Source organism: Grammomys surdaster, unplaced genomic scaffold (assembly GCF_004785775.1).
Source record: "Grammomys surdaster isolate TR1022 unplaced genomic scaffold, NIH_TR_1.0 126185, whole genome shotgun sequence".
In the NCBI taxonomy this organism is placed as follows: domain Eukaryota; kingdom Metazoa; phylum Chordata; class Mammalia; order Rodentia; family Muridae; genus Grammomys; species Grammomys surdaster.
Window position 1 is genome coordinate 1,586,793 of NW_021620991.1, and position 23,710 is coordinate 1,610,502.

Below are 23,710 nucleotides of genomic sequence, written 5' to 3' on the forward strand. Positions count from 1 at the left end.
GGCTGGCCATGACCACATGGAGAGAGGGGGAAGAAAGGGGGGAGGGGAGCGGGCAACCTGTAGGTGTGGGGTCGAGAGGAGCAAGAGAGAGAGGAGGGGGCAGGCAGCCCCTTTTATAGTGGGCAGGCCTACCTGCCTGTTGCCAGGTAACTGTGGGGAGAAGCATACCTGGCTGCTGCCAGGTAACTGTGGAGGTGGAGTTTAACAGAATACTAACACCCTCCCCCCACATTCCACTTTGCCCACAGCTGGTGGGCAAAAGTCCACCTCTCAGCCTCTCAGCCTAATGTGGCTGCCAACAGGGGCTAACACTTCACCGTCCACCTAGAGGAAGGGACAGCCCTGTGCAAGCAGCTGGTGGATTCTCTCTGAAACACCCAACAGCCCACCCACACTCCAGCAACACTGTAACCTCAGGCTGTCAGTCAGAGGCTCCACCAGAAGACACGAGCGGCTGTTAAGACGGCACCCTTCTTCCTCCCACTCAGCCTAGCATCCTGAGGTTCTGGAGACATTTCCTGCAGCCCAATGACCTGCTGTACCTTCAGGGTACACACGGTTATATAGGATGGGCTGTATCCCCATGGCCCCAGCTGCTGGGTGCCACAAGGGAACACTGGGTACCCGGTACCTAACTTTACCCTTATCTCACAGCCTGTATTTCTAGAATGTGCCCTGTTCCCTTTAGGTAAACACGAGGTAACAGGAGAGATCAGAGGGTAAATGACATGCTAGTGTCCAGTATAGGCCTGCTGGCAGTCAGCAGGGGTAACCATGAATGGCAGTGATGTCACTGTGACTCTTTCCAACCCACTGTCTGTTCTTTTCCTGGGGTGGCTGGTGCCGGGAAGGAGTCAGGGATGGTTTATTGATAGGAACCTTTCTGCTCTGGGTACTTGTGTGTCTCTAATTCCTGCCCACCTACAGCCCTCTGGAGCCCCTGGGCCCACAGAAGCCCTGCTTAACTCCTCTCAGAGGCAGCAGGTGGAGGAGGGGCTGAGGACCAGCTGCTGCTGTGCCTCCTCCCTGGCTGGCTGGACTGGCCGTACCAGACACCAGCCACTGCTCGTCCCTCCCCTTGTGAGCCTCTCTGGAGAGCAGCTCCAGGCCTTATCTGTAGGGCCGGGGAGGAAGACGGTTATCAGGTCGTTGGCAGCTACACTTACCCGGTCTCTGAGGGCTGCACTGGCTGTCTCCCCTGATAAATGTCCTACGAGGGAGGAGAGCCCCTCAGCCCAAGTTAAGAGGCCCCAGTTAGAAATGCAGTGGCTTACATTCCTGAGGGTCAGGGCTGGAATTCCTCCCTTATCTGGTTCTGATGTGACCCTGAGCCAGTTTCTGATTATCATCCCCTCCTCCCAGGCAGACCCTCCCCTAGAAGCTTCTGTGAGTCTGCTCTGATACCTGACTTATCTCCACTCTGAATGCGGTAGCTGCAACCCAGGCCTACAGCATGCAGTCCCAGGAGAGTGGTGTCCACTACAGCAGGTGGGACAGCAGCAGCCGGGATGAAGTCAGCATGACTGCCATGTCCAGCTCAGAGGAGGCCTCATGCTATAGGAGGTACAGTCTCATTGGACCAGTGGCCCCCGCTGTTCTGACCAGCTTTGCCCAAGCCCAACGCTTGTGCCAGCCCACCCAGGTGCCCATGGCGCTGGGCATTACCTTTGAGCAGACAGGTAACTCCCACCTCTAGCAGAGCACTCAGTCCTACTTCTGCCTGAGCCTTTTCCTGACCTAGCCTGCCGCTTCCCCACCCAAGTCAACTCAGGAACCTCCCAGTATCGGGCTCACTGGCTGTTCTCATTCTAGGATCTCCCAGAAGCTGTGCTCTGGCAAGCTGGGGATAGCCATGAAGGTGCTGGGTGGAGTGGCCCTCTTCTGGATCGTCTTCATCTTGGGCTATGTCACTGGCTACTACGTGCACAAGTGCAAATAAATGCTGCCCCACTCCCACCCCTGGGAATCCCCTCCCATGTACACAGACCATTTGTGCAGACACTCCTCCATACAGACCCCACGGCTTGTGAAGATGCCAGTGTGTACTGTCAACAGGGCTCCCCATCTCCAGCACACAGGGTGGTCTCAAGACTAAAAACCCTAGCCCAGGCAGCCTCCAGAGGCACACAGGCTGGAGACTAGGCTCAGCTCCAGCAGAGCAACAGGGAACCTCCCCAGGCTGGGCTCTGCGCCCAGGGCGACCAGATTCCTTTGGCCAATGCTAGATCTTCCCCAGCCTAGGGCTTAGGCCCATCCATAGCTGAGGTTGGGTTGAGGGGTGTTTTGTGCAGAGGGGTGTTTGGTAGCCCTCAGGAGTAAGCTTCTCCCTGTGGGCAGGGCTCCTGGTCCTTTAGGCCTTCCAGATTGCTGGTTGTGCAGGGTGGGCCCTGAATAATGACTGTGGCTCCTATTTTTTCCAGGGGACACAGGGCCTCAGGCAAGACCTTTCTGTGCAGGGAACAGAGAGGTCTTCTCATCTCAAACACAACACTGCATTCTTTAGCAAACAGGACATGGGCTCCACAGCTTACCACCTCAGGAATGGCCCTGAGAGAAGCTGGGTGCCTTACGGGCTGCCTCCCCATCTTGCAGTGGCTGAACCAGCCCCCACTCCTTAAGAAGACTGTAGACAAATCACTGCTGGACGAACAGCGGTGACTGACTGTCTCCACTGGTGTTGCCCAGCCAGGCATGACTTGTTCCAGGCCTGACCCTCCTCCACAGCTCCTCCTGTTTGGCTCTGTCTTGGAATGTGCCTCTCCTGACTGGGCCCTTTCCCAAGAACACAGAGACCCAAGGGTCAGGATGTGGCTGGACCTGTTCCCTCCTTACTGGACCATGTGAGGCCTTAAGGGTACTGTGGCTCAATGGGGACTCTGGTCCCCTCTCCAGTGGCCTATGTAGAACTTCCCTGGACCACACCTTGTTCCTAGTATGCTGTGAAATGGTCCCAGGCTTGCAGGCTGTGATAGAGAAGTCCAAGGTCTGCACCCTGACCTGACAGGGTGGAGGGCACAGGGGCTGCTGCTATCAGTTGCCAGAGAAGGGAGGCTAGAAAGCCCTCCTGCCCTTACCACACTGATGTGTTTAGGGGCTTGGCAATCTGGACAGGGAGGCTGGTATGGCTGTCCTTCTCACCCTAAGGGTACCGGTTTGGACTATCTAAATGTCAGTGGTCCTGTGTGGGAGTTTGCAGTGGAGCTGCTCCAGCTGGCCTGGACTTTTGTAGTACAAGTGTAACTGACAACTCTGGCCCCACTCATGGGCTCCAAATGAGGTAAGACAGTGGCGTGTCCTCTACCACCCCAGCCCTGAGCCACTGCAAGGCAGGCGTTGGGAGGAGGTACCAGCCAAGGACTCCTTAAGGCCTAGTGGAGCCCTTGTCAAGAGGTAGTCTTCAGAGCAGGTGTGTGGTGGGCAGGACAAGGCAGACACAGCTGAGCCAGGGACCCGGGGTGCAGTAGGGAGGTGAGACAGGGAGGAGTATAAATGCAGGGCACCACGTGAGAGGAAAGGGAGCGCTCTGAGTCCTCAGGCTTCTCTCATAGTCCTGAACTCCTGGGCTGACAGTGGGAGGTGGGCATCTAGCCACACTGTGCACTCGAAACTGAGTCAGGTGCTCCCAGCCCACTCCTGGCAGCTGTCTGGTAATCTTTAGGGAGCTGCTCAGTGACCCCAAAGTCATGGACACTCTGGTGGGGGGTTGGGCTGCTTTCCCACGTAGAATGTCTGCTACATGAGAGGACTGGTGAACTGCAACCCTGTCCTGGAGACGCACATACTAAGGCTGCTGATGCAGAGATGTTACCAAGGGTTTTTATTAGTTTTATTAGAACAAAGGCATTCTGCTTGAATCTGTAAAAACAGCTCCAAAATTCTCAATGAATCTCACACCTGGATTGTGCTGGAGGGAACAGCAGGAACTGGGGGAGACAGGATGAGCCCTGGGCAGCTCCACCCTAGACACTTAGTAGGTGAGTTCTTGCAGCAGCCAAAGGGACCTGTGAGCAGGTGTGTCTCATGGAGAACACCCACCAGCTTTGTCCAGGGTCTGCCATGAGGGACCTGGAGCTTCACTAGTTCTGACAGCTAAAGAGTCTCGTACAGCCTTAGAACAAAACCTGTGAACAACCCCAAACAGCTGTTCTTTTACAGAAGGTAGAGATTGTCCTTTGAGGTCAGAGACCGGCAATGAGAAGGTGTCAAGTGGGAAGGCTGAGGCTCTGGTTCTCCTCAGCCAGATGGTAAGGCACGGGGCCACCGAGTCCTTTCTGCAGCTGGCTGGGTCCTTAGGAATAAGCACTCTGGCTTCAGGGACGGCAGCTGTGTGCTGCGTACAGACGCTAACACATGCACAGAGACACAGGATGCACACACAGCAGGACTATGTGTGCGGCATGGCTGCCTGGGCTACTGTCTGATAGTCCACAGAGCAGCCTTCCCACTCACTCACAGGGTCTGTGTGACTACACAGGACTACATGGGCACGGGTGACTTCCGTGGCCAAGGCGCAGACGCTGCCCTGGGAACACGGCAGAAGCACTGTGTGGAAACAAGACTACACTCACATCATGATGGTCTCATCTGTCTTTGCACAGCTGATGTTAATAAAAATGCTATTAACATGTTGTAGAAAAATAAATACCGTTCAATAGAATGCCTGCCATTCAACCTGAACTGACATGTCACGGTCAGCCAAGCTTGGTGTCTCTCCTAAGTTACTGGCCACATGACTCAGAACATTTCCAGCAGTGATGTGGGTAATCCATGAGGACAGCAGACAGGAGTCACACTGGAGCTATAATGATGGCACAGACTCAATGTCACAACGGTCACCTGGGCAAAAGCAGACACCTTACGACACCCGGAGAAATGGAGCAGAGAACAACCAGTTACACAGACAGCTACAGCACACCTACAGGAGCCACAGAGGGCAGTGACGCAGCCCCACCTGTCAGCGAACCACAGTCACACTGGGAGGGAGAGTGACCAGGTCGGCTTTGGATGGGTACACCACCTTCAAGCTCCCTTCAAGGTCCACCACTCGGACCTGTTCCACCACCAGGGGGCGCTGTCCATCCTTTCCAGAGCTCAGATTGGAGTTGGGATCAGAAAGCCCACAGCTGGCATCGGCTTCTGTACCCGAGAGCACGTCTTCCTCTTTATTTTCTGAAGCACTGTTGCTCAGTTCTGCCATTCTCTGCAAACGAAAGTAACCTTTTTAACAGAGAGAAGTAGTCCAGGAAGTCGGGCTGTGGTAACCACAGAGCAAGCAGAGCAGCTATGGAAAGGGTGGGCCGTCGAGCTGCTCCACAGCCGGGGTCTAGGGCTGGGCCCCTCACTCACCAGGATAAGGTTGTCCATGATGTCCTTACAGAGCTGCAGGCTAGTGGCACTCGTTACTTCCAAGAACAAGTTGCAAGTTGTTTTCTTAATCTTAAGAATTGGATTTGAGAAAAGACTAGTTATTGGTGTTGGGCCTCCAGCCGCTTAATGAATTCAGAACAATCTGAGAGCAGGGCTACAGAAGGCCGGAGGTGCAGCCGGCCTGCCCTGGATTAAACCCCTGCGCTGCATACACCAGGCATGGTGGTGCAGCCTGCTAGCCTAGCTTTACGGAAGTGGAGACACAAGGGTCAGAAGCTTGTGGTAATGATAGGCCAGCCCAAGCTGGATGAAAATCTGTCTCAACACCCAGAACACGTCGCAAAGGGTCGCAGCCCTCCTCTCTGCCCTTCTATCCTAAGCAGGCTACTGGGTGGTGGGCAGCTTAGAGGACGTGAGTGCACCCCAGACTCCGCCTGCCTACCTTTGTCTTCTCACTGTTTGTTATAGGAGGGAAAGAGATGACATCTCCCTCAGCGTCCACCAGACAGGGGTAGTTCTCCTTCCCGTCCAGGAGGTGAAGGTACCTGTGTGGGAGGGGCCCAGGCAGGCGAGAGCCAGCGGGTAAGAGCAGAGGCAAAAACTGCAGACAACCAGCTGCAGCATCCAGTGTGCAGCCATGTGACACCAGAGCTGCCTGGAGGTGAGGCTGGACAGAGGCCTTAGGTCTGACAACACCAACCCTACACGGAGAGCCTGACGGCTGCCAGGAGCCAATCACCCCTCGCCCTGGAACAGGACGCTGGCCCCCACCCCCACGCCAATGGAGCCTGGCTCTTTCAGGTTGGGGAGTCAGTCTCAGAAGAAGACTGGGGAGATCCCCTCCCCATTTGGTTGTTTTCGAGCTTCTGGCAGCTGTAGGGGCTGGCTGGGGTACAGCTGACATGGTGGCTGCATGCTGACCTGTGCAGCCCTGAGACGCTCTGCCTCTTCTTCTGCTTTCTTTGTTCCTCGGCCTCCAGCTGCAGCTGCCGCACCAGCTCCTTGGCCTTGGCCTCTCTCCGCCCCAAGGGCACAATCTGCAGGGGCAGAACCCAGAGATCCTGCTGCTGAGGCCACCCTGAGCATGAGGGACGCTGTGCACCTCTCTACCTGAATCTTGAGCTGGGAGCAAGAGCCTGAGGCCCCTCACTAGTGACGCACTGGCTGAGACTCCTCTGAGATGAGACGTACAACACTCACAGTGCCTGGCTGAGCTTCACTGTGAGCCTAGCTCAACACCAACTGTTCCTAAGAACCTGCAACTGCCGAGACGGCTGACAGAGAGATGGGATTTAGCTGCATGAGCCAAGTGATTCAAGCATGCAGCTGACACCTGAGTCCCTTCACCCTGGGTCTCTATGCCAAACCTAAGCCTGTAAGCCAACAGCCTGGAGCAGCCCCTTCCTGAGTCAACTTACACTACAGGTGTTCTGTAAGTGGGACAGAAAACAAACTCATGGGTTAAAAGTTGGTGAGCTGGCTAGGCATGGTGGCACATGCCCTTAATCCCAGCACTTGGGAGTGGGGGGCAGAACAGAGATCTCCGAGTTCAAGTCCAGTACAGACAGGACTACAGAGTGAAGCCTCATCTAATAGAAGTTGTGGAGTAAGGGAAGCACCTTACACACCCGTCCCGGACAACGGCCATTTGCACAGATGTGCACCCGGCCCCCGAAGGCAGAAATCATATCCCTCATGCACTTGCCTGCAAAATACCAGGTTAAGCTTCCCAGTCCCCCCCCCCCCCATAAGTCTGCTAAAGCAAAGTGCAAGTGTAGACACAAGAGGCAGATCAGGTGGCACCTTGAGGTCCTCGGGCGGCCGGGCTGCATACAGCAGGGGCCCACGCACAGCCTGGAGGTCATGGGTCGCGATGGTCGCTGCTGTCCTCTTCTCACAGAGGTCCTCATGGAGCTTTGTCTACAGGAGAGCACAGGGGGGGGGGGGGGGGCGGCTTCGCCTTCATGGAAGCCATGGGCTAGAGCCTGCAAGCTCATCACAGCAAAGTGGCAGCGCTGCCCAACACCTGTCTCCCAACCATGTACTTTTTGGGTCAGCAGCAGCAGCCTTTTCCTTCTCTTTAGTTCTAGAACATGGCACTTAAATTTTAAAGAACTTTCAACCTATTACTTCATCTACAAGCCAGACTGCAGGTCTGTAGCTAAGCTGGGCATCGCCGGGGGAGGGAAGGGCACCACTGGCTTCCTCCCTGAGCTGCTGAGGGAGGTCTCACTCAGCAACTCTGCTCTTGCTGGCACAGGCTGTACCTGTCTCTGCTAGGCACAAATGCAAAAATGTGCTTCTCACTGCTCACAGGAGGCAGATGCCGGAGAGCTCCCCGACTGTGCGGCGGACACGAGGTGACTCTGCTCGTCACCATCGTCCTTCCTTCCGTTTTCTTTTGTTGGTGTTTTGGTTTTTCAAGACAGGGTTTCTGTGTTCTGTAACTACCACTGTAGACCAGGCTGGCCTTGAATTGAGAGAGATCCTCCTGCCCCTGCCTCCCAAGTGCTGGGATTAAAGGTGTGCACCACCATTACCTGGCTACTATTATTTTGGAGATAGACTCTCTCTATGTAGCCTCGGCTGGCCTAGAATTTGCTATGTAGACTAGGCTGGCCTCAAACTCCCACAGATCTGTCTGTCTCTGCTAGACTAAAGGTGTGTACTTCCATGCTTGGAAAAAGGAGACAATTTTAACACAGTCTGCAGAAATTAGCAATGTTCCCTAATATCAAACATCATCAATAAATTTATGTCCTAACTATGGCAACATGTGAAAGTGTGTGGAGGAACCATGGCCCAGCAGACACTTGACAAGGGTGTGCCCTGGGTACCAAGTGTCTACTGGCAGTGGACCTTCTTCACTCTGAACTAGGGAAACTGAGGTATAGAAACCACCTTTGCCTCCTGTCCCTGACTTGACTGCTGGCCCCAATGGTATATCCAGCATGCAGACTCCCCACCAATCAGCCTGCTGTGTGCATGCCCACCCCAGCATGCAGTGCCACCAAATCAGAAGTCTGTCTGCCATGTATCCTCCTCGAGCATGCAACCTACCACGTCTCCTGCTGAGTGCCCACCTGGGAGTTGAGAAAGCGACGGAGTGCGTTTCCTGGCTGCAGGTCCATGCCTCTCACAACGGCCCCCACGATGTATGGGCGCACGTCCCTGACTTCCGGGCTCACCCTGACTGTCAGGGGTGTGGGGTTCTCAGAGACATGCAAGACCTTGAGCATCAGCCTGGCTGAGTCTGCTACCTCCTCCTCGCCCTCCCCGCTTTCCCGGCGCTGCTTTCGCTCCCGCCTCTTCTTTCTGTCCTCCTTCTCAGAGCCCTCTTGCCGGCCCTTGCTCCGACCGCCGCGGCCACCAGCACGCAGGTACTCTAGGATGGACTTGGTCTGGCAGCCACCCACCATCTTCTCCAGGCGCTTGTCTCGAAGCTTGTTCCCTCGAAAGTTGATCTCTTTGAGCTTGGGGCAGTCTGCCAGTTCAGCAGGGATCTCTGTCAGCTGGTTGTTGGAGAGGTCCAGTGTCTGCAGTGAGAAGGAGAGTCAAGACAGCCAGGCCTGGGTAGGTGGACAACATGTTTACAGGCAGGCTAATCCATGGGTTACTCGCATGGCCATAGTTGCCCGCTGCTCTGCCCCTCCCCCTCCTTGGTTCACAGAGGCTAGCCAATTCAACATGTCAGGCCTGTAATTACAGTACTAAACACTCAGACCTGTCAGAAGGCTAGAGAACAAACCAGGAGCCCTTCCAATTTCAAACAGGCTCCCCAAATGGTGCCCAGCTCTCTTCAATGTGAAGTGAATGGTGCCAGTGAGTCTAATGAGCTTTCTTATAGACCACGAGGAAGGTTCCTTACAGGAGCGTGAGTGACCTCAAAGCAGCTATACTGCTGCAAAGTCTCAACACAGCATGGAGGATGGCTTCCCCAGAGCAGGCTAGATGGAGTGTCTGCACACACCTCCCCAGATCACAAGGTGTCATGTAACTGGGGCAGAGTTACAGACACGTGTCTAGGAGGGACTGAGGTCTGTTCCAATGATCCTCCTACGAGTGACATCAACAGTCAACAGGCCTGATCATGGCACTCTCACAAGCGATCACCACTGCTCAACTGCTCTGATAGGATGACAGCTGTTGTCTAGAGGATTGTGTTTTACAAACAGGAAACAGAGAGGCATCCGTTCATGCTTCTTTGTCTTTCTCAGGGCTAGTGGGGACTCTGGTCTGCCTTATTTTTTATTCTTACATCGAGCACTGTTCTGGAGCCAGGGAAAGGACTAAAGTGACCACAGGTGACACATCACCTCTGTACTCAGACGTAAGACTGTGGCAATTGAGTCCTAAGAACATGGGTGTGGAAACAGTAGGATGACTGCATAGGCCTGACTGTTACAGACACACATCCACTCTGGATGGGGAAGCTGCTCGGCCTCTATCTCTGAAGCAAGAGAGAAGGAATCTGGCTCAAGCCATCAGGCTGCTCGGTGTGGAGAAGACACAGGACAGAGGGACTCTGGACATACCACCGAGGTGCAGCAGGAACTCAGGAGGCAGAAGACAGCTATAAAAGCTAAAGGAGAAAAGCATGAAAAAGAGGGACACGGCCCTTGAGGGGGAAGAGACCAGACAGCAGCGAGGCTGCTAGGTGAATTCAAGGCAGGCGACCCTGCAAGGGGGTCACCAGGAGCAAGCTCATGAAGTGTCTCAGTGTGCGAGCGACCTGCCATATAAAGTTGGGCTGGCGTTTTCCATGGTGCAGTCATCAGCCTCAGATGAGTCTGGGTCTCAAATCTGTATCCTGTGACCCTAACACCAGCTCTTCAGAGATCCACTCCCAATGGAGGCAGAGCCTACCTCTCAGGACCTAGCTGGTCCCCCAGTAACTACTCTGAGAACCACTGTGACACTATTGGGAACCAAGTAATGGGGGTTCTGAGCCAGACTACCAGAGCCTATACCTTCTCCCAACCCTCTGAGGTCACCAGCCCAGAGGGACTGGCTCACTGGGAGCATGACAGACAGCACAGGCCTTATGTGACAGTCAGTTTGCCAACAGCCTGTCTGAAGCCCTGTGGATACGGAGCTTCTGAACTCCCTGGAAGTTCATGACGTGTTTCTGCTCCTACTGTTAAAATGCAGTTTACTGAAGACCCGGGAGAGGAATAGGCAGAGTAGAGGGACGGTGGTGGGGGCTGAGTGTTCAGCACAGCCTCAGAATAGCCATTAGGGAGAGGCATCTTCTAGGGACACCACCTAACAAGGTCTGGTCAGAGCAGGAAACAACAGTGCGAAAGCCAGGTGAACATCTACCTGGGGCCCTGTGAGGACAGCGGCAAAGGTGAATAGTCAGTCAGAGAGGTAGATGGGTCTTGCCACACAGAGCCACAGGGTGAAGCATCCTCGTGAACTTTCTCACATGCCTGCTCATGTTTAGCCAGCTCTAGGTGCTTAGAGTGGCAACCTTGTCATGGGAGTGAGGTCAGGGTTCCAAGATGTGACAGGCAAGCACAGACATGAAGCCTTTGGGGCACTCCTGTGTGGGAGGCAACAACCACAAAAGCTGTGAGACAGGGCAGATGTGCTGGCCTCCCAGTGCCCACGGGAAGCTGTGAATGGTTGTGCTTGCAGCATCTGGACGCTTTGCAGATGTGCTCAACATCTTACATCAGAACTTCCAGAGGAACACGAACCCTAACCAGTTCAGTGACAACCAGGGCAGCCTCTGCTGGGAAAGGCAGCACAACACAGCAGTGGGGGCCATGTGAGGCACATGCAAGGGACCACTTCGGTCTCAGAGACCACAGCATGTCAATGGCTGAGAACAACCACCCGCCTTCTGGAAAACCTAAATATCTACTACATAGGAAGGCAGAACAGTGTACAGCCTGTGTCCTATCTAAGCCGCTGGGATGCCTGTGACATAGAGGGCCAAGGTACCTTAGGGAGTCTCATCCCACAGCCTCCTCCAGGAGATAACAGAAAACAGGTATCATCTTGTAGACTCGCTGGCCCATCTCTCCACCCCACACCCCTACCCCGGAGGGGAGGAAGGAATGAGGGAGGAAGGGAAGGAGGGAAGGAGGGAGGGAGAGAGGGAGGAAGGCAAAGAGGGAAGGAGGGAGGGAGGGAGGAGGAGAGGGGGAGAGCCGCCGGGGGCGCCGGCGCGCGGGGCGGGGGGAGGTTAATTACACGCGCGCGCGCGCACACACACACACACAGGCATCAAAGTGAGCTCTGATCTCTCAAGAGCAAATTTCCTTGCCAATCCATCATTAGGAAAGGGCTGCATAAACTCAAGGGCGAGAAGACACACACACTCGATCTGCCAAGAATGCAGGCGGTAGGGGATGTGGTACAGGATTGACAGTCCAGATGGACAGGACTGGACTGTGGAGATCCTTGACTGGAGTCAGGTCTGGCTGTGGTTTTGCATCTTCTACTTTCCCATCCCTCCCTTAACAATGAGCACCTGGTGGGCCGGCGTCAGGTGCAACAGGAGCCTGGGACCACAAAGAAGCCAATCTCTTACACATGGCCGACCCGAAGAAAACTCTAGGTGTGCTGTTGGCTTTGGGTAAGCACTTCGGCCTTCTGTGAAACCGAAGCTACGACCCCGCCCTCTGAACCTCTGAAGGCTGTTGTTACCAGTGAATAATACGCCGATTCCAGTTCTCTCGTGTTTTTGTGCCTTGTCTGGATGCCCCGCCATTTGGAAACCCGATCAGTTACACACACACACACACACACACATTCACCTGACTCTCTGCTCTTGGATTTCTTCCCACATAAGAAGCCTGAGATTGGTAACAACTTTCAAACTGCCACACGTCCTGAGAAGGACTGGCTGCGGAGGCAAAGACATCTTCCAAGGAGGGCTTGCAGGGCGCGTCCCCATCCTCTCGGGTCCCACTAACCTTGAGCGAAGCAAGGTGCGCGATGTCCGGGCTGAGTTCCCGCAGGCAGTTGTCGGCAGCTGCCAGCTCACTGAGCAGGGGCAGAGCTCCTGGCCGGAAGAGCTCGGCGGGGAAGGCGTCCAGGCAGTTGCCGGTGAGGTTGAGGCTTTGTAGGCGAGGGGCGCAGCGCGCCAGGTCAGCGGGCAGCTCGCGCAGGCGGTTGCCGCTGAGGTTGAGGCTCTGCAGCTGCGGCAGACCAGGGGGCTCGGCTGGACCCAGGCCCTCGCCCGGCGGCAGCGTCTCCAGCGCGTTGCCCGAGAGGTCAAGCACGCGCAGCGCGGGCAGCGGCCCCAGCTCCGGGCTCAGGCCGGGACCCAGCGCGTTGCGCCGCAGCACCAGGCTGTGCAGCTGCGGCAGGCCCTGCGCAAGGCCCGGCCCCGGTGCGCGCAGGCTGCCGCAGCCGCTCACCTCGAGGTAGTGCAGCAGCGGCAGCGTGAAGAGCCGCGGCGGCAGCCGTCCGCCCGCCGCCTTCACTCGCTCCTCCAGCCCGGGCCCGGTCAGCAGCAGCTCGCGACGCCGCTCGCGCTCCGCCAGATCCAACTCCGGCCAGCCCTCGGACACGGCCATCGCCGCCGCCGCCATCGCACGGCTCGTGCGCCGCTTCCGGAGTGCGGTGCCGCACTTCCGATGGGCGCCGGAAATGACCACTGAGAGCACACTCGCTTGCCAGAGAGTCTTGACGCAGGGGTTTGTGGGATGGATGGGGGGGGGCGCGGCTCTGTTTTAAGCCTCAAAGCCTTACACGGGCTGTGTGGTGTGGATGTGGGGAGTCCTAGGAATCCAATAGGCTGGGTGGTAGCCTTTCTCATCACCCAGATACCAGCTAAGGACACAGTTATTCTGGGGATGTAGCTTAGTAGAGCGTTTGTCTGGCATGCATGAAGCTCTCAGTTTGATTCCCAGCACTGCGTAAATGGTGGCATGGTGGTGCACACACCTGCCATCCCAGGCACTCAACTGGTTAAGGATGCCGGATAAGGAAGTTCAGCGTCAATTCGACATTATAGCAAGTTTGAGACCAGCCTGGGCGACATGAGACCATATTTCAAAAATAATAGAGACAGACAACCAGAAAGATTTAGTTAAAATGGCATACTGGAAGGAGAAAAAGAGATAAAGGGCTCCAGACACCTCCCCACCCCCCATCTCCCCCAGTTTGTCTTCAAGGCATTGACATGAGCCTTGGGACAGGCAACAAGAGGTAGTCCAGTTGGTAGAAACTTCTCAGCCCAAGGCTCAAACCCCACCCAGTACTGGGGGTACTGAAGTTGTTTCATCTGCGGTCTTCCTTAGAAGATAGTTTCCATGGGTACTAACTAATGCTCCAGGGTGAGGCCTAGTGGTCAGAAATAATGGGCCAGGACAAACTCACTGCATTGCAACTGGGATGCACTTGGTTTATCATAAGATAGGATGGAAGGCAGGGTGACTGGGGGTGGGAGACAGTCATGGTGTTTATGACTCAGGATGGCTGCAGTTATGTCAAGTGGAACCCATGCAAAGAGGAAGGCCCTACACACCATCAAGGGTCTTCAAAAGAAAGGTGAACAGTGACAGATTCAGTCTGGAGTTGCCACAGAGACAGCCCTCGGATTTGGAAAAGGCAAGCAGATGGCTTCTCCACCAGAAAGTAATGGGCCTCATGCATGTCACAGCCCGGGAAGACCTGTATCAGACCTCAGCACAAGAGGACTGTAAGGTGAAGCTTTTGTGCTGCAGGAAGCCAACAGGGTTGTGCTAACGTGCTAAAGCAGCATTTGGAAGTACTGTTGTATATTCAGAAGCAATTAAACTATCTCCATCTTGGGTTTTAGACTGGGCTGAGGGTGCGGTGTTTGTTCTTTTACTAATTGTTCCTTCACTAAGTGTAAGAGTCCTCTGGAAGACACGTCTTTGTTGACTGTATCTTGGAAGTCTCCCCCCACCCCTTTTTGGTCAGAACCCTCTATCTGATCTTTAGTCAGAGTGCTTCCAGTACTTGTGACTTAAGAGGTCACAAGGGGTTGTGACTTCATTCTTTGGGATGAATCCTCTGTTCTGTACATAGCTTAGCATCTTTCAGCATCTTGGTAGTGAACAGCTTATTCTGACAGAACTGTGAAGTGCGGCCCTTGTCCAGCAGCTAGAGAAAACCCAGGACTCTGTGAAGTTATCTTTCTGAGTGAATTCTCTGTTCTGCACGTAGACAGCAAGCTCATCTTAAACACTGTTTTAGAGACCTGGCTCTCCCAAGCCTGTCTCCTCAGCAAATGGAAGGACAGAGCTACTGTTACTACCAACTTCAGAGTGATTTACAACATCCCCCTCCCCTCCTTCTTTCCAGGTAGGGCTGCATGTAGCCCAGGCTAGCCTATAATTCACTTGTAGCCAAGGGATGCCTTGGACCTTAAGATGCCTGCTTCTGATCTGAAAGTGCTGGGAGATAACCACTCTTAGGGTTTTGTTCACATTAGGCAGGCACGCTACCAGTTGAGCCCCATCTCCAGCCCTACAATTGCTTGCTCCTTAATTACAACCGTGAGCTGCCCAGAGTGGTGCTTGACTTTAATTCCAGCCCTGGGAGGCAGAGGTGGGTGGGTTTCTGAATTCAAGGTCAGTCTGGTCTACACCATGAGCTCCAGTGCTGTACAGTTAGATCTGACTCAAAAACAAAACAGTGCTGGAGAGCTTGGTGGTTAAGAGCATCTGGTACTCTTGTAGTGGACCCAGGTTCAACTTTCACTACTTACATGGTGCCTCCTAACCACCTGTAATTCCAGTTCCAAAGGATTTGGGGCCCTCTTCTGACCTCCAGGGGCATGAGGCATATGCATGGTGCAAAGCACACATATACGGAATATAATAAAAAGCAAATATGTATGTAAAAATTGTGGTGACAACTCTGAAATTTTGGTTTCTTAAAAAAAAAAACACAGAAATACTATTAAGAATATGGTTTTGTTCCAGTCCCAGGTGTGGGATATGGGGCCGCTTCAGACTGTCTGCAGCAGCTGACTAACATTTGCCTTGTGCTGTAGCAGAGGTGTGGTTTTGCCAGCTGCAGATAGTTTCTGCGATTGTGTGACATTTGAAATTCTGGGACCTTCTCAGAGGGTGTAGAAATGCTAGGGCCTGGAGAGAACGGGTGAGTGGTTGGTGGTCATTCAGGGGGGTTGGCTGCAGTTTGTTAGTAGTTGTGCTCAAAGAAGAAACAAGAAGAAACTAGATTCAGGGCTCTCTCTCTGTCTCTGTCTCTCAAATACACCCTTCTATCCTTCTCTCACTCCTATCTAGTGACAGGGAACGAGACTGGGGGAAATAACGGTGGGAAGAAAAACCCACAACGTAGCAAAGCTGGCTAAAGAAGTGTAATAAAAGTGACGAGATGCTGAATGATCTTTACTGTATTACTATACTCAAGGCAAATTAGCACATAAACCCTCAAACAGCAACAATAAAAATATAGTATTCTATACCTGAAATAAAGACAAATAGAAAACTATGTTAAAACATTAAAAAGTTGCAAATTTTCATTAAAGGTATTTACATTTGTATTCTAGTATCAGATATGACACAATTCTTTTAAATTAGATAGAATCTTTTATGAAAATAATATAAATAAATATTAAATATCCACAATGTAGCATACGTGAAGATTTGAGGAGTGTTCCACTTAGGTATTAGGAATGGCTGGGGGTACGCAGCTCCTTCCCTGAATCAAGCACAGTGATGTGGAGCTTTGTGGCTGCCAATACTGCCAGTCACCTCTGCAGAAACTCATGATTCTGTAATAGGCAAAACATGAGAGCTAAAAATGAAGGAATCCTTTTTGTCCTGTTTTAATTTTGAGCCAGAGTCTCACTTTGTAGCCCAGGCTTCCCTTGAACTTGTGGTGAGCTTCTAACTTCAGTCTCCCAAGTGCTAGGAGTACAGGTGTGAGCCACCACACAGGTTAAAAATGAAGGGTTTTTACAGTGTCTCATGGTTACAACAGATAGAAGACATTACAGGTATCTACCCGTGTTCTAGTTAGTCTGAGGTTAACTTTCCATTATTGTCTGTATGTTAAGGCGGGTTAGGACAACGCCGGCATTTCTGACCTGAAGGACCACCTTATCATCCCTTGGCACCTGTGCTTTGCTTTCTCAGTCATACCCCGATCTCTCACCACGCTAAAGGCCTCTGACAGGATCCTCCTCTGCACAGATCCTGTTCCACTTGATACTCTGAGCCAAGCACAGCAGGAGCTGTTTGCTGAGAGCGGGGTGAGTCCACAGGGTTAATACCCAGGGTGCTCGCTGCTCAGGCACATGTATGTTTTTGTGGATTTTGTTTCACATGGTTAGGAATTTTAAGGAAATATGCCCTAATTTTACAATACTGATTTTCTCAATCCTAGACATTTCAAAGGGACATCAGGAAAACCTCAGGAAGCAGGAACAGTATAGGCCCTGAGTGGGCCCATCCTTCAGGACAGGAGGGACGAGGACATGGGCATTTCCGGGAGGGTGAGCTGCTGATGCTGTCACTGTTCAGTGAAGCACTTGTGAGTAGGCTCTATGAAGGACTTGGGAATGTGGGTTCGGGAACATCACAGGATGTGACAGAACTGATTCAGAGGCTCTGGGCCAGCGAGGTGCGTGCAAATTGTCTTTGTGGGCTAGGCAAATGTGGAAAGTGTTCATTTTGCCAAAAAGAAAGCTGAGGCTTGCAGGTGGGCTGTGGTCAGGTGTGCATGAGTGACCAGAGGATGTCATGAGTCCACTCATTTAGGACTCTGCAGCAGACTCTGCACCCACTGAGGGAAAGCATCTAGGCAGGGTTGTTAGCGGGACCCTAGGGACAGGGGCACACAGGGACCATCAGGCAGAGTGTGTGGGAGGGACCTGCTCTTAGAGTGGCTGTCTTTTGCTTCATTTCCTTTATTGCTTGTTGCTGTATATGGTGTGACACCCTGGCAGACAGGACCATGAGAGACGGCACAGCAGGCTCAGCCTGATGTGCACACGACACCAGTGAGCTCTAGGTGAGGGTGTGTCTCCTCAGTGGGGGTGGGTGCTGTGCCTGTGGTGGCACACGACACCAGTGAGCTCCAGGTGAGGGTGTGTCTCCTCAGTGGGGGTGGGTGCTGTGCCTGTGGTGGCACAGAACAGTGGCCACATTGCTAAGGGCTCTTTGGTCAGATCATGTACTGTTCCTGTGAGAGTAGACACTGGGACACAAGAGGCCGAGGGACAGTGGGCACAGAGCCCTGCATCACCATGCCCACACACATGGCTTAGAATGGGGAACCTTGCACAGCCCGTCAGAGACAGAACTGAAAACTCTGTCACCGTCTCGTGTACGTCCTGCTGGAGCTCTTACTAAGGCCCCCCTTTGGGGTGGGGATCTTGCTTCCAACCTTGGGTGCTGAGGTGCTTGACTTTGATGCTGCTGGGCCTTTCCCTGCAGTGGAGACAGATGCACAGGACACAGAAACACGTGAGAGGAGGACTCAGGCCTACAGGTAGCTGCAGACCCCACAGTGGTGGTGTGAATGCTGGGAGAACCCACCCTGGACAGAGAAGACAAAGGCCAAAGGCGTGGCAGCTGTGGGGACATGACCAGCCTTGTGTGCTTCCAGGAGGCATTTGTGGGGAGCAGCCACAGCCTGCTAAGCTTGGGTTACTAGGTCAGCTGCACTTGGACAAATACAGGATGCATGTCACACGAGCTGGAGCACCGCATGGGAGCCCTGTATGTGGCTTATCCTCACCTTGCTGTGGGGCTATAGCCTTGTAGAGAACATGTGTCCTGCGCAGGTTCATTGTGCAGCCAGCAGGGCCCATCAGATGAACCTTCCATGCCTGCAACAAAGAGGAGGCACCATGCATTAGTCTGGTAGCTCCAAGAGATCTGGGGTGGTGCCAGATTAGACCTGTGAAAAGGCCTGTTCTAAGAACTGCATCCAGGCAAGAGGCTGCCAGCGCAGGTCTGAGAGGACACATAGGTCAACTAACAGCTCCTTGGCAGCCCAGGAGCCCACAAATGAGAAGCTGGGGAGGCCCAGTCTGCCCAGGCCCCGAGACAGGGAAACTACAAGGTGGTAACTGGGTCTTGTCACACACAGCTAAATGGGACAGCATAGACAGCCATCACAGGGAAAGCAAGGAAGAGCATACAGCTGCAGACAGAGAGGGAGCCAGTCCATGGCAGATGGCAGCATGGCGGGGACAAAGGAGGCAGCTGTTGGCTGGGGCAGTGGTGTTCAACATGGAGACCAGGCCAGCAAAGCCCAGGGAAATGAGGAAAGGCAGTGGGCAGTTGGGAATGGATCGGTAAAGATGGCTACTGAGGTGAAAAGTGAGGGCTCCGGAATGACAAGGAAGCAGTGAAGGCAGAGTTTGCAGGAGAGGATGTCCTCTCAGCACCTGGGCAGGCAGCCTCATGCCTGGATGCAGTTCTTTTTTTTTTTTTTGGGGGGGGGTTTGAGACAGGGTCTCTCTATGTAGCCCTGGCTGTCCTGGAACTCACCCTGTAGACCAGGCTGGCCTCGAACTCAGAAATCCACCTGCCTCTGCCTCCCAAGTGCTGGGATTAAAGGCGTGCGCCACCACTGCCCGGCCCTGGATGCAGTTCTTACAATAGGCTTGAGGAAACCATCTACAGACCCCAAGTCCCAAGCCCTGTGAAATGAAAACAATGCATTCAAGCATGTTTGTGGCAGGCGTTCACACGGACAGCGACACCCCGGGCTCCAGAACGGAGCCTGGCTCTGCTCATTTCCTGCCCTGGGCTCTAACAGAAGGTTGACTCTGGTCACATCTAGGTACCAGATAATGGCAGAAGGGGCTGGACACCAACTCTAGCCTTGTCCAGGCTGTCCTAGGGTGGACATAATAACTTTGTGTCCTTAGGGCTTTTGAGGTTGGTGAGGCCACAGGATTGGGGAAGGGACGTGCTGGGACGCCAGGAAGACAAGTTCAGGAGGGTGCACTGGCTGGGTGTAGACAGGAGACAGCAGTGTGCACTAATGGGGTCACAGGTAAACGTCCCAGCTCTGTCCAGTGTGGCTGACGAGACAGCAGTGGCCTTCCCTGTGCTGAACACTGAGGCCTGCAGAGACTGCCACACTGCTTAGCAAGACAGCTGATTCCTGGTCTGGGTGGAATGTTCCAGACAGGAAGACACTACCTGAGGCTATGAGTCAGCTCCAAAGCTTCAGGAGCCCAGGCGAAGGGCCCCTTGGTGTCCAGAGGCCATCATCCATAAGGGCAGAGCTGGCCGTGGTGCTCTACCTACTCCGATCCATGAATTTAGACGCTAAAAGCAGATAGCCTGGTGAGCAGGCCTGTCATTCTTAAAGCTGCCAGTGTTGTGCAGCGGTTTCCTTCTATCCTGTGTGGACGCTCTATGAGTAGGTAGGAGACAATTCAAAAGGAAGTCCCTGAAACTGATCTGATTCACTAGGCCCCTCCCTCCCAGTGAATCCAAGCCATGGTGCAAAGAAGACTCTGAGACCAGTCCAGCTTCCTGAAAGAAGCAGAAACCAGCCAAGCTGCTTGGAAGAGGTTTCGACTAACCTCTGGAGCTCTCCAGCTTTTTGAGCTGCCTGTAGGTTCTGTGGTGTGCTCTAGGTCCCCAGCTCTGTGATCTGTCACCCATGCTGGAGTGAGCTCAGATGAGTCATTTCTCTTCTATAAGTAACTCTCTACCTACATTCCTTTTGAGTTATGCCAAAACAACTTATGGTTCACCAAGTTGGACTTTGGTGGAACTGTACTGTGGTGGGACCTCTACCTGTGGTAAAAATAGATGCGTGTTGTGTCTTCCCAGGAACAGTCTCGGTCACACAATGCTTGAGATGAAGAAAGGGTGATGGGAAAGAATGTTTGACTCTATAGCCTGTTCTGGAGCAGAGGTCAAGCCAAGGGCTGCCTGGCAGGGAGGGCACTGAAGGGACTTAGAGCCTGGGCATGGCAGCCCTTACCTTTCTCCCCCATTCCCTCTGTCTTGCTAGAAACAATTAGATTAGCAGGGCAGTGGTGACACACACTTTTAATCCCAGCACTCAGGAGGCAGGGGCAGGTGGATTTCTGTGAGTTCCAGGTAGCCTGGTCTACAAAGTGAGTTCCAGGACAGCCAAAGAACCAAAACCAAAACCATCCATTAGATTATGTTCCTAAAGTTAGTAGCCAAATAAGTTTTATCCCCTTATTTGGCCACTTCCTCCTCCTGAGGTTGGCTACCAAGGTCCAGCTATTGAAGCACTGAAGTCTGGCTATCAGCTCTCCCCTTTGTCTCACCTAATTAACATGCCTAATTAAAGTTTAGACACCTCATCCTAACACAGAGCTTTCCCTTTTACATTTGTAAACTGCCATTTGCCCATGGGCCATGGCTGTCTCCCCTCTATCCAGAGATAGTCCTCAGTCCCCCTCCCCTTCCCCCATCAGTCCCCCTCCCCTTCTCCCTTTCCCTCCATCTCCCATTTTTGTCCCTCATCCCTGCTCTCTGTCCCACTGGGACAGACACATCTCTTTGTGCTGAGAGCATGGTCTTGGGAGTCCTGAGCCAACCGAGGTTCCCTGCAGGCACTGCCACATCACACAGCCACCATTGGGAGAGTCTGTCCATCCCTCACCCCTGTTGTCTCAGCTCAGGCCCCCTCACCTCTTCTCCAGGAGCAAAGTTCTCATGACACAGGGGACAGCGGTTTGCCACCTTCTCCGATTTGGCAGCTGAAAGGATTTCAGTAGAAAGGACCTGGTCACTTGGATGAGCCCTCTGCAGGGGAGGAAGGGCGCATCTCCTCCCACCGTGCCCATGCCTGACCGCGACCGCCCGGGAGGACTGGGTGCACTCACGGTTGCACTCCTTAGTTTTGGTGTGTCCAGGAAGCTCCTCCTTGGGGATGGCCTCGCTGCAGCGGGGACACTTCCCAAATCCGTCCCTTTTGTCACACTCTGTCAGCAGGTGTTCTGTCAGGCTGGAAATCTCAACCACCTGGGCCCAAGAGAGAAGGCAGGGTGACTTCCGTGGGGCAGTGCAGGACCCACAAACCAGGGCAGCTCTTCTGGGCCTTTGGTCTTTACCCTCAGGCTGTGCTCCCACTTTGTAGAGACCCCGTGTCCTTCTGTTCACACCACATAATGCCATGTAAAGACCATGGCGGGGGGCGGAGCGTGGGGCGGAGCGTGGGACTGCAGCTGATTGGACTATGCGCTGTAGCTCTGGGTTCAAGTTCTGGCTCCCCAGTATTTCTTACAATCTGCACACAAATAGGATTGTCCCACCTGCCTACCACTCAGTAGGGACACCTTCCACACAGTAGGGACACCTTCCACACAGTAGGGACACCTTCCACTCAGTAGGGACACCTTCCACACAGTAGGGACACCTTCCACACAGTAGGGACACCTTCCACACAGCCTCACATCACACACTGCTGCAGAGGCCAGCGGTCCACTTGGGGCTTTCAGAATCGGTGCTGCCAGGTGAAGGAGTAAGTGTGCACAAGGGAGGTCCACCCTCTCACCCTCTCACACTCTTCCCTGTGTGCACGGGGTCCACCCTCTCACCCTCTCACACTCTTCCCTGTGTGGATGGGGGAGGCCCACCCTCTCACTCTCTCATACTCTTCCCTGTGGCAGAGGAAGCAGAACACTCCCCATCTTGTCTTCCTCCTTGGAAGAGGAAGACCCAGAGCAGGAGAGAAGTAGAGCAGGGCAGGAACGCTAGGAAAGACTGGTAAGGGACAGCGGGACTTAAAGTCTTCCATTCACAAGAGAGCGGGGACAATGAAAAGACGGAGACAGCAGAGGGTGAGGGGAGACAGGTGCACAGCATCGAGTGCACAGATGGCTGTGTCCAGGGGTGGGAGGTGTCAAAGGACACGTGCCTACCAAAGATGGCCACCCCAGGCATGGGCAGCAAGTACGTGCAGCACGGTGGGGACAGAGGCGCTCTCTCTCTCTCTCTGTCTCTCTCTCTCTCTCTCTCTCTCTCTCTGTCTCTCTGTGTGTGTATGTGTCTCTCTCTCTCTCTCTCTCTCTCTCTCTCATTGCTGCGAGCTGTAAGGTAGCCAGGACTCTGAAGGGCTTCTGGGTACTGCCTCAGTAGCAAAAGCCTGTCCAACAGGACCAGGCTAGACGTGCAGCTCAGCGCGGTGCTGTGGTCATGATCACAGCCATTGTAGAGCAGAGATAGCTGTGCTCATCTTGAGCCCATTGTCATGGCAACACAGTTATGCAAGAACAATCCCCCAGCAGCCTGATATGTGGTAGTGGATGGAGCTGCAGTCCTCACCTGAGCTTCCACCTGCCACCCCTGCCCCTGAGCTACATGCCGCCCGAGGAAGCTCCAGAGAAGCATAGGAACTGGAAGGCTAAGTGAAGACGACACTCCACTGGTGCTCAGAGCTGTCTAGGAGAAGCTAAAAACCAGCAGGTCATCTTCCTGAGATGGTTCAGCCATGGACTAAAATCTACAATGGATTTGCTTTTCTAGGTAAGGCCAAGAAGATTAAATTTGAGGAAAGATTTCTGATTAATGTGTTACTATTAAATATATAACAATTGCTAGGTATTAACCCACCCTTTGAGCAGATTTCTATAGAAGATGTATTATCGTGTAGGGATGCTATATAGACAAACAGATAATGATTCTATAGAATTCCTGACTTGATTCAACTAATTTTAGGGAGAAAGTTTTCAGAGATGGTCTTAGCTGCTAGAAATTTATAATAAAGATAGAATGAAGACTAGAGTGTGCCCACTCCTCATAACAGTAAGTAAAGGCTGCATACTAAGAAATGCAATGAGCTTTCATAATCACACTGAAAAGAGAAATAGGATTGGGGCAATTTTGTATTCAAGGAAAAACATTTAGGGCCCAAGATAAAGTCACAGGTGTGCACAATGATAAGGCAAGGCCATGTAAAAGCTGTTGCTTTGAACTTATAATGAGTATATTATAATGAAATATTGCTTTGAACTTAATATCAACGTCCTTCTGTAACTCCCATTTTATGTAACATTTTATCTCTGAGGTAATTTTCTAAAGAACTTTTTGTCTAAGAAAGTATAAAAGATCAGAGACAAGAAAGTAATAAAGTTGTTGAGTTCTGCCCCCCACATCCATCCATCCATCATCCACTCATCCATCATCCATCCATCCATCATCCATGCATCCATGCATCCATGCATCCATCCATCATCCATCCATCATCCATCCATCCATCCATCATCCATCCATCATCCACCCATGCATCCACCCATCCATCATCCATCCATGCATCCATCCATCATCCATCCATCATCCATCCATCCATCATCCATCCATCATCCATCCATGCATCCATCCATCCATCATCCATCCATGCATCCATCCATGCATCCATCCATCCATCATCCATCCAT

At 53.1% G+C, this 23,710-nt stretch overlaps 3 protein-coding genes across 6 annotated transcripts in view; 1 reads left to right on the forward strand and 2 right to left on the reverse strand.

Moving 5' to 3' along the window:
* The window catches only part of Smim1 (small integral membrane protein 1 (Vel blood group)), a 3,112-nt gene extending 1,136 nt beyond the window's left edge, over window positions 1-1,976 (forward strand). The window contains exons 3-4 of one of the 2 annotated variants that reach the window (XM_028757998.1): window positions 1,363-1,563; window positions 1,813-1,976. In XM_028757998.1, the coding sequence (XP_028613831.1) occupies window positions 1,454-1,563; window positions 1,813-1,939 (237 nt within the window). In that variant the 5' untranslated portion in view covers window positions 1,363-1,453 and the 3' untranslated portion in view covers window positions 1,940-1,976. The remainder of the gene's footprint in view (window positions 1-1,362; window positions 1,564-1,812) is intronic. The other variant, XM_028757999.1, reaches the window with a different exon arrangement.
* Window positions 1,977-3,800: 1,824 nt separating this feature from the next.
* On the reverse strand, window positions 3,801-12,914 carry Lrrc47 (leucine rich repeat containing 47). Its single transcript, XM_028757945.1, has 7 exons — window positions 12,294-12,914; window positions 8,451-8,903; window positions 7,171-7,287; window positions 6,289-6,404; window positions 5,810-5,912; window positions 5,347-5,436; window positions 3,801-5,200 (listed from the first exon to the last, which is right to left on the reverse strand). Exons 1-7 carry the CDS (start codon window positions 12,912-12,914, stop codon window positions 4,955-4,957), a joined length of 1,746 nt encoding a protein of 581 aa, XP_028613778.1. The 3' UTR covers window positions 3,801-4,954.
* A 2,775-nt stretch (window positions 12,915-15,689) lies between these two features.
* Window positions 15,690-23,710, reverse strand: part of Cep104 (centrosomal protein 104) — a 32,750-nt gene continuing 24,729 nt past the window's right edge. For all 3 annotated transcript variants that reach the window (XM_028757838.1, XM_028757837.1, XM_028757836.1), the window contains exons 19-22: window positions 21,158-21,296; window positions 20,964-21,031; window positions 18,067-18,157; window positions 15,690-17,756 (exon numbers count right to left, since the gene is read on the reverse strand). In XM_028757838.1, coding sequence (XP_028613671.1) covers window positions 17,641-17,756; window positions 18,067-18,157; window positions 20,964-21,031; window positions 21,158-21,296 — 414 coding nt within the window. In that variant the 3' untranslated portion in view covers window positions 15,690-17,640. The remainder of the gene's footprint in view (window positions 17,757-18,066; window positions 18,158-20,963; window positions 21,032-21,157; window positions 21,297-23,710) is intronic.

Bases quoted from the DNA above. Each gene is read 5' to 3' on its own strand.
- Lrrc47 (XM_028757945.1), bottom strand. From the start codon at position 12,914: ATGGCGGCGGCGGCGATGGCCGTGTCCGAGGGCTGGCCGGAGTTGGAT. The intron at 5,437-5,809 runs GTAGGCAGGCGG...CCAATTCTTAAG, and splicing joins CAAACAGTGAGAAGACAAAG to ATTAAGAAAACAACTTGCAA. The intron at 5,201-5,346 runs GTGAGTGAGGGG...TTTCGTTTGCAG, and splicing joins TCATGGACAACCTTATCCTG to AGAATGGCAGAACTGAGCAA.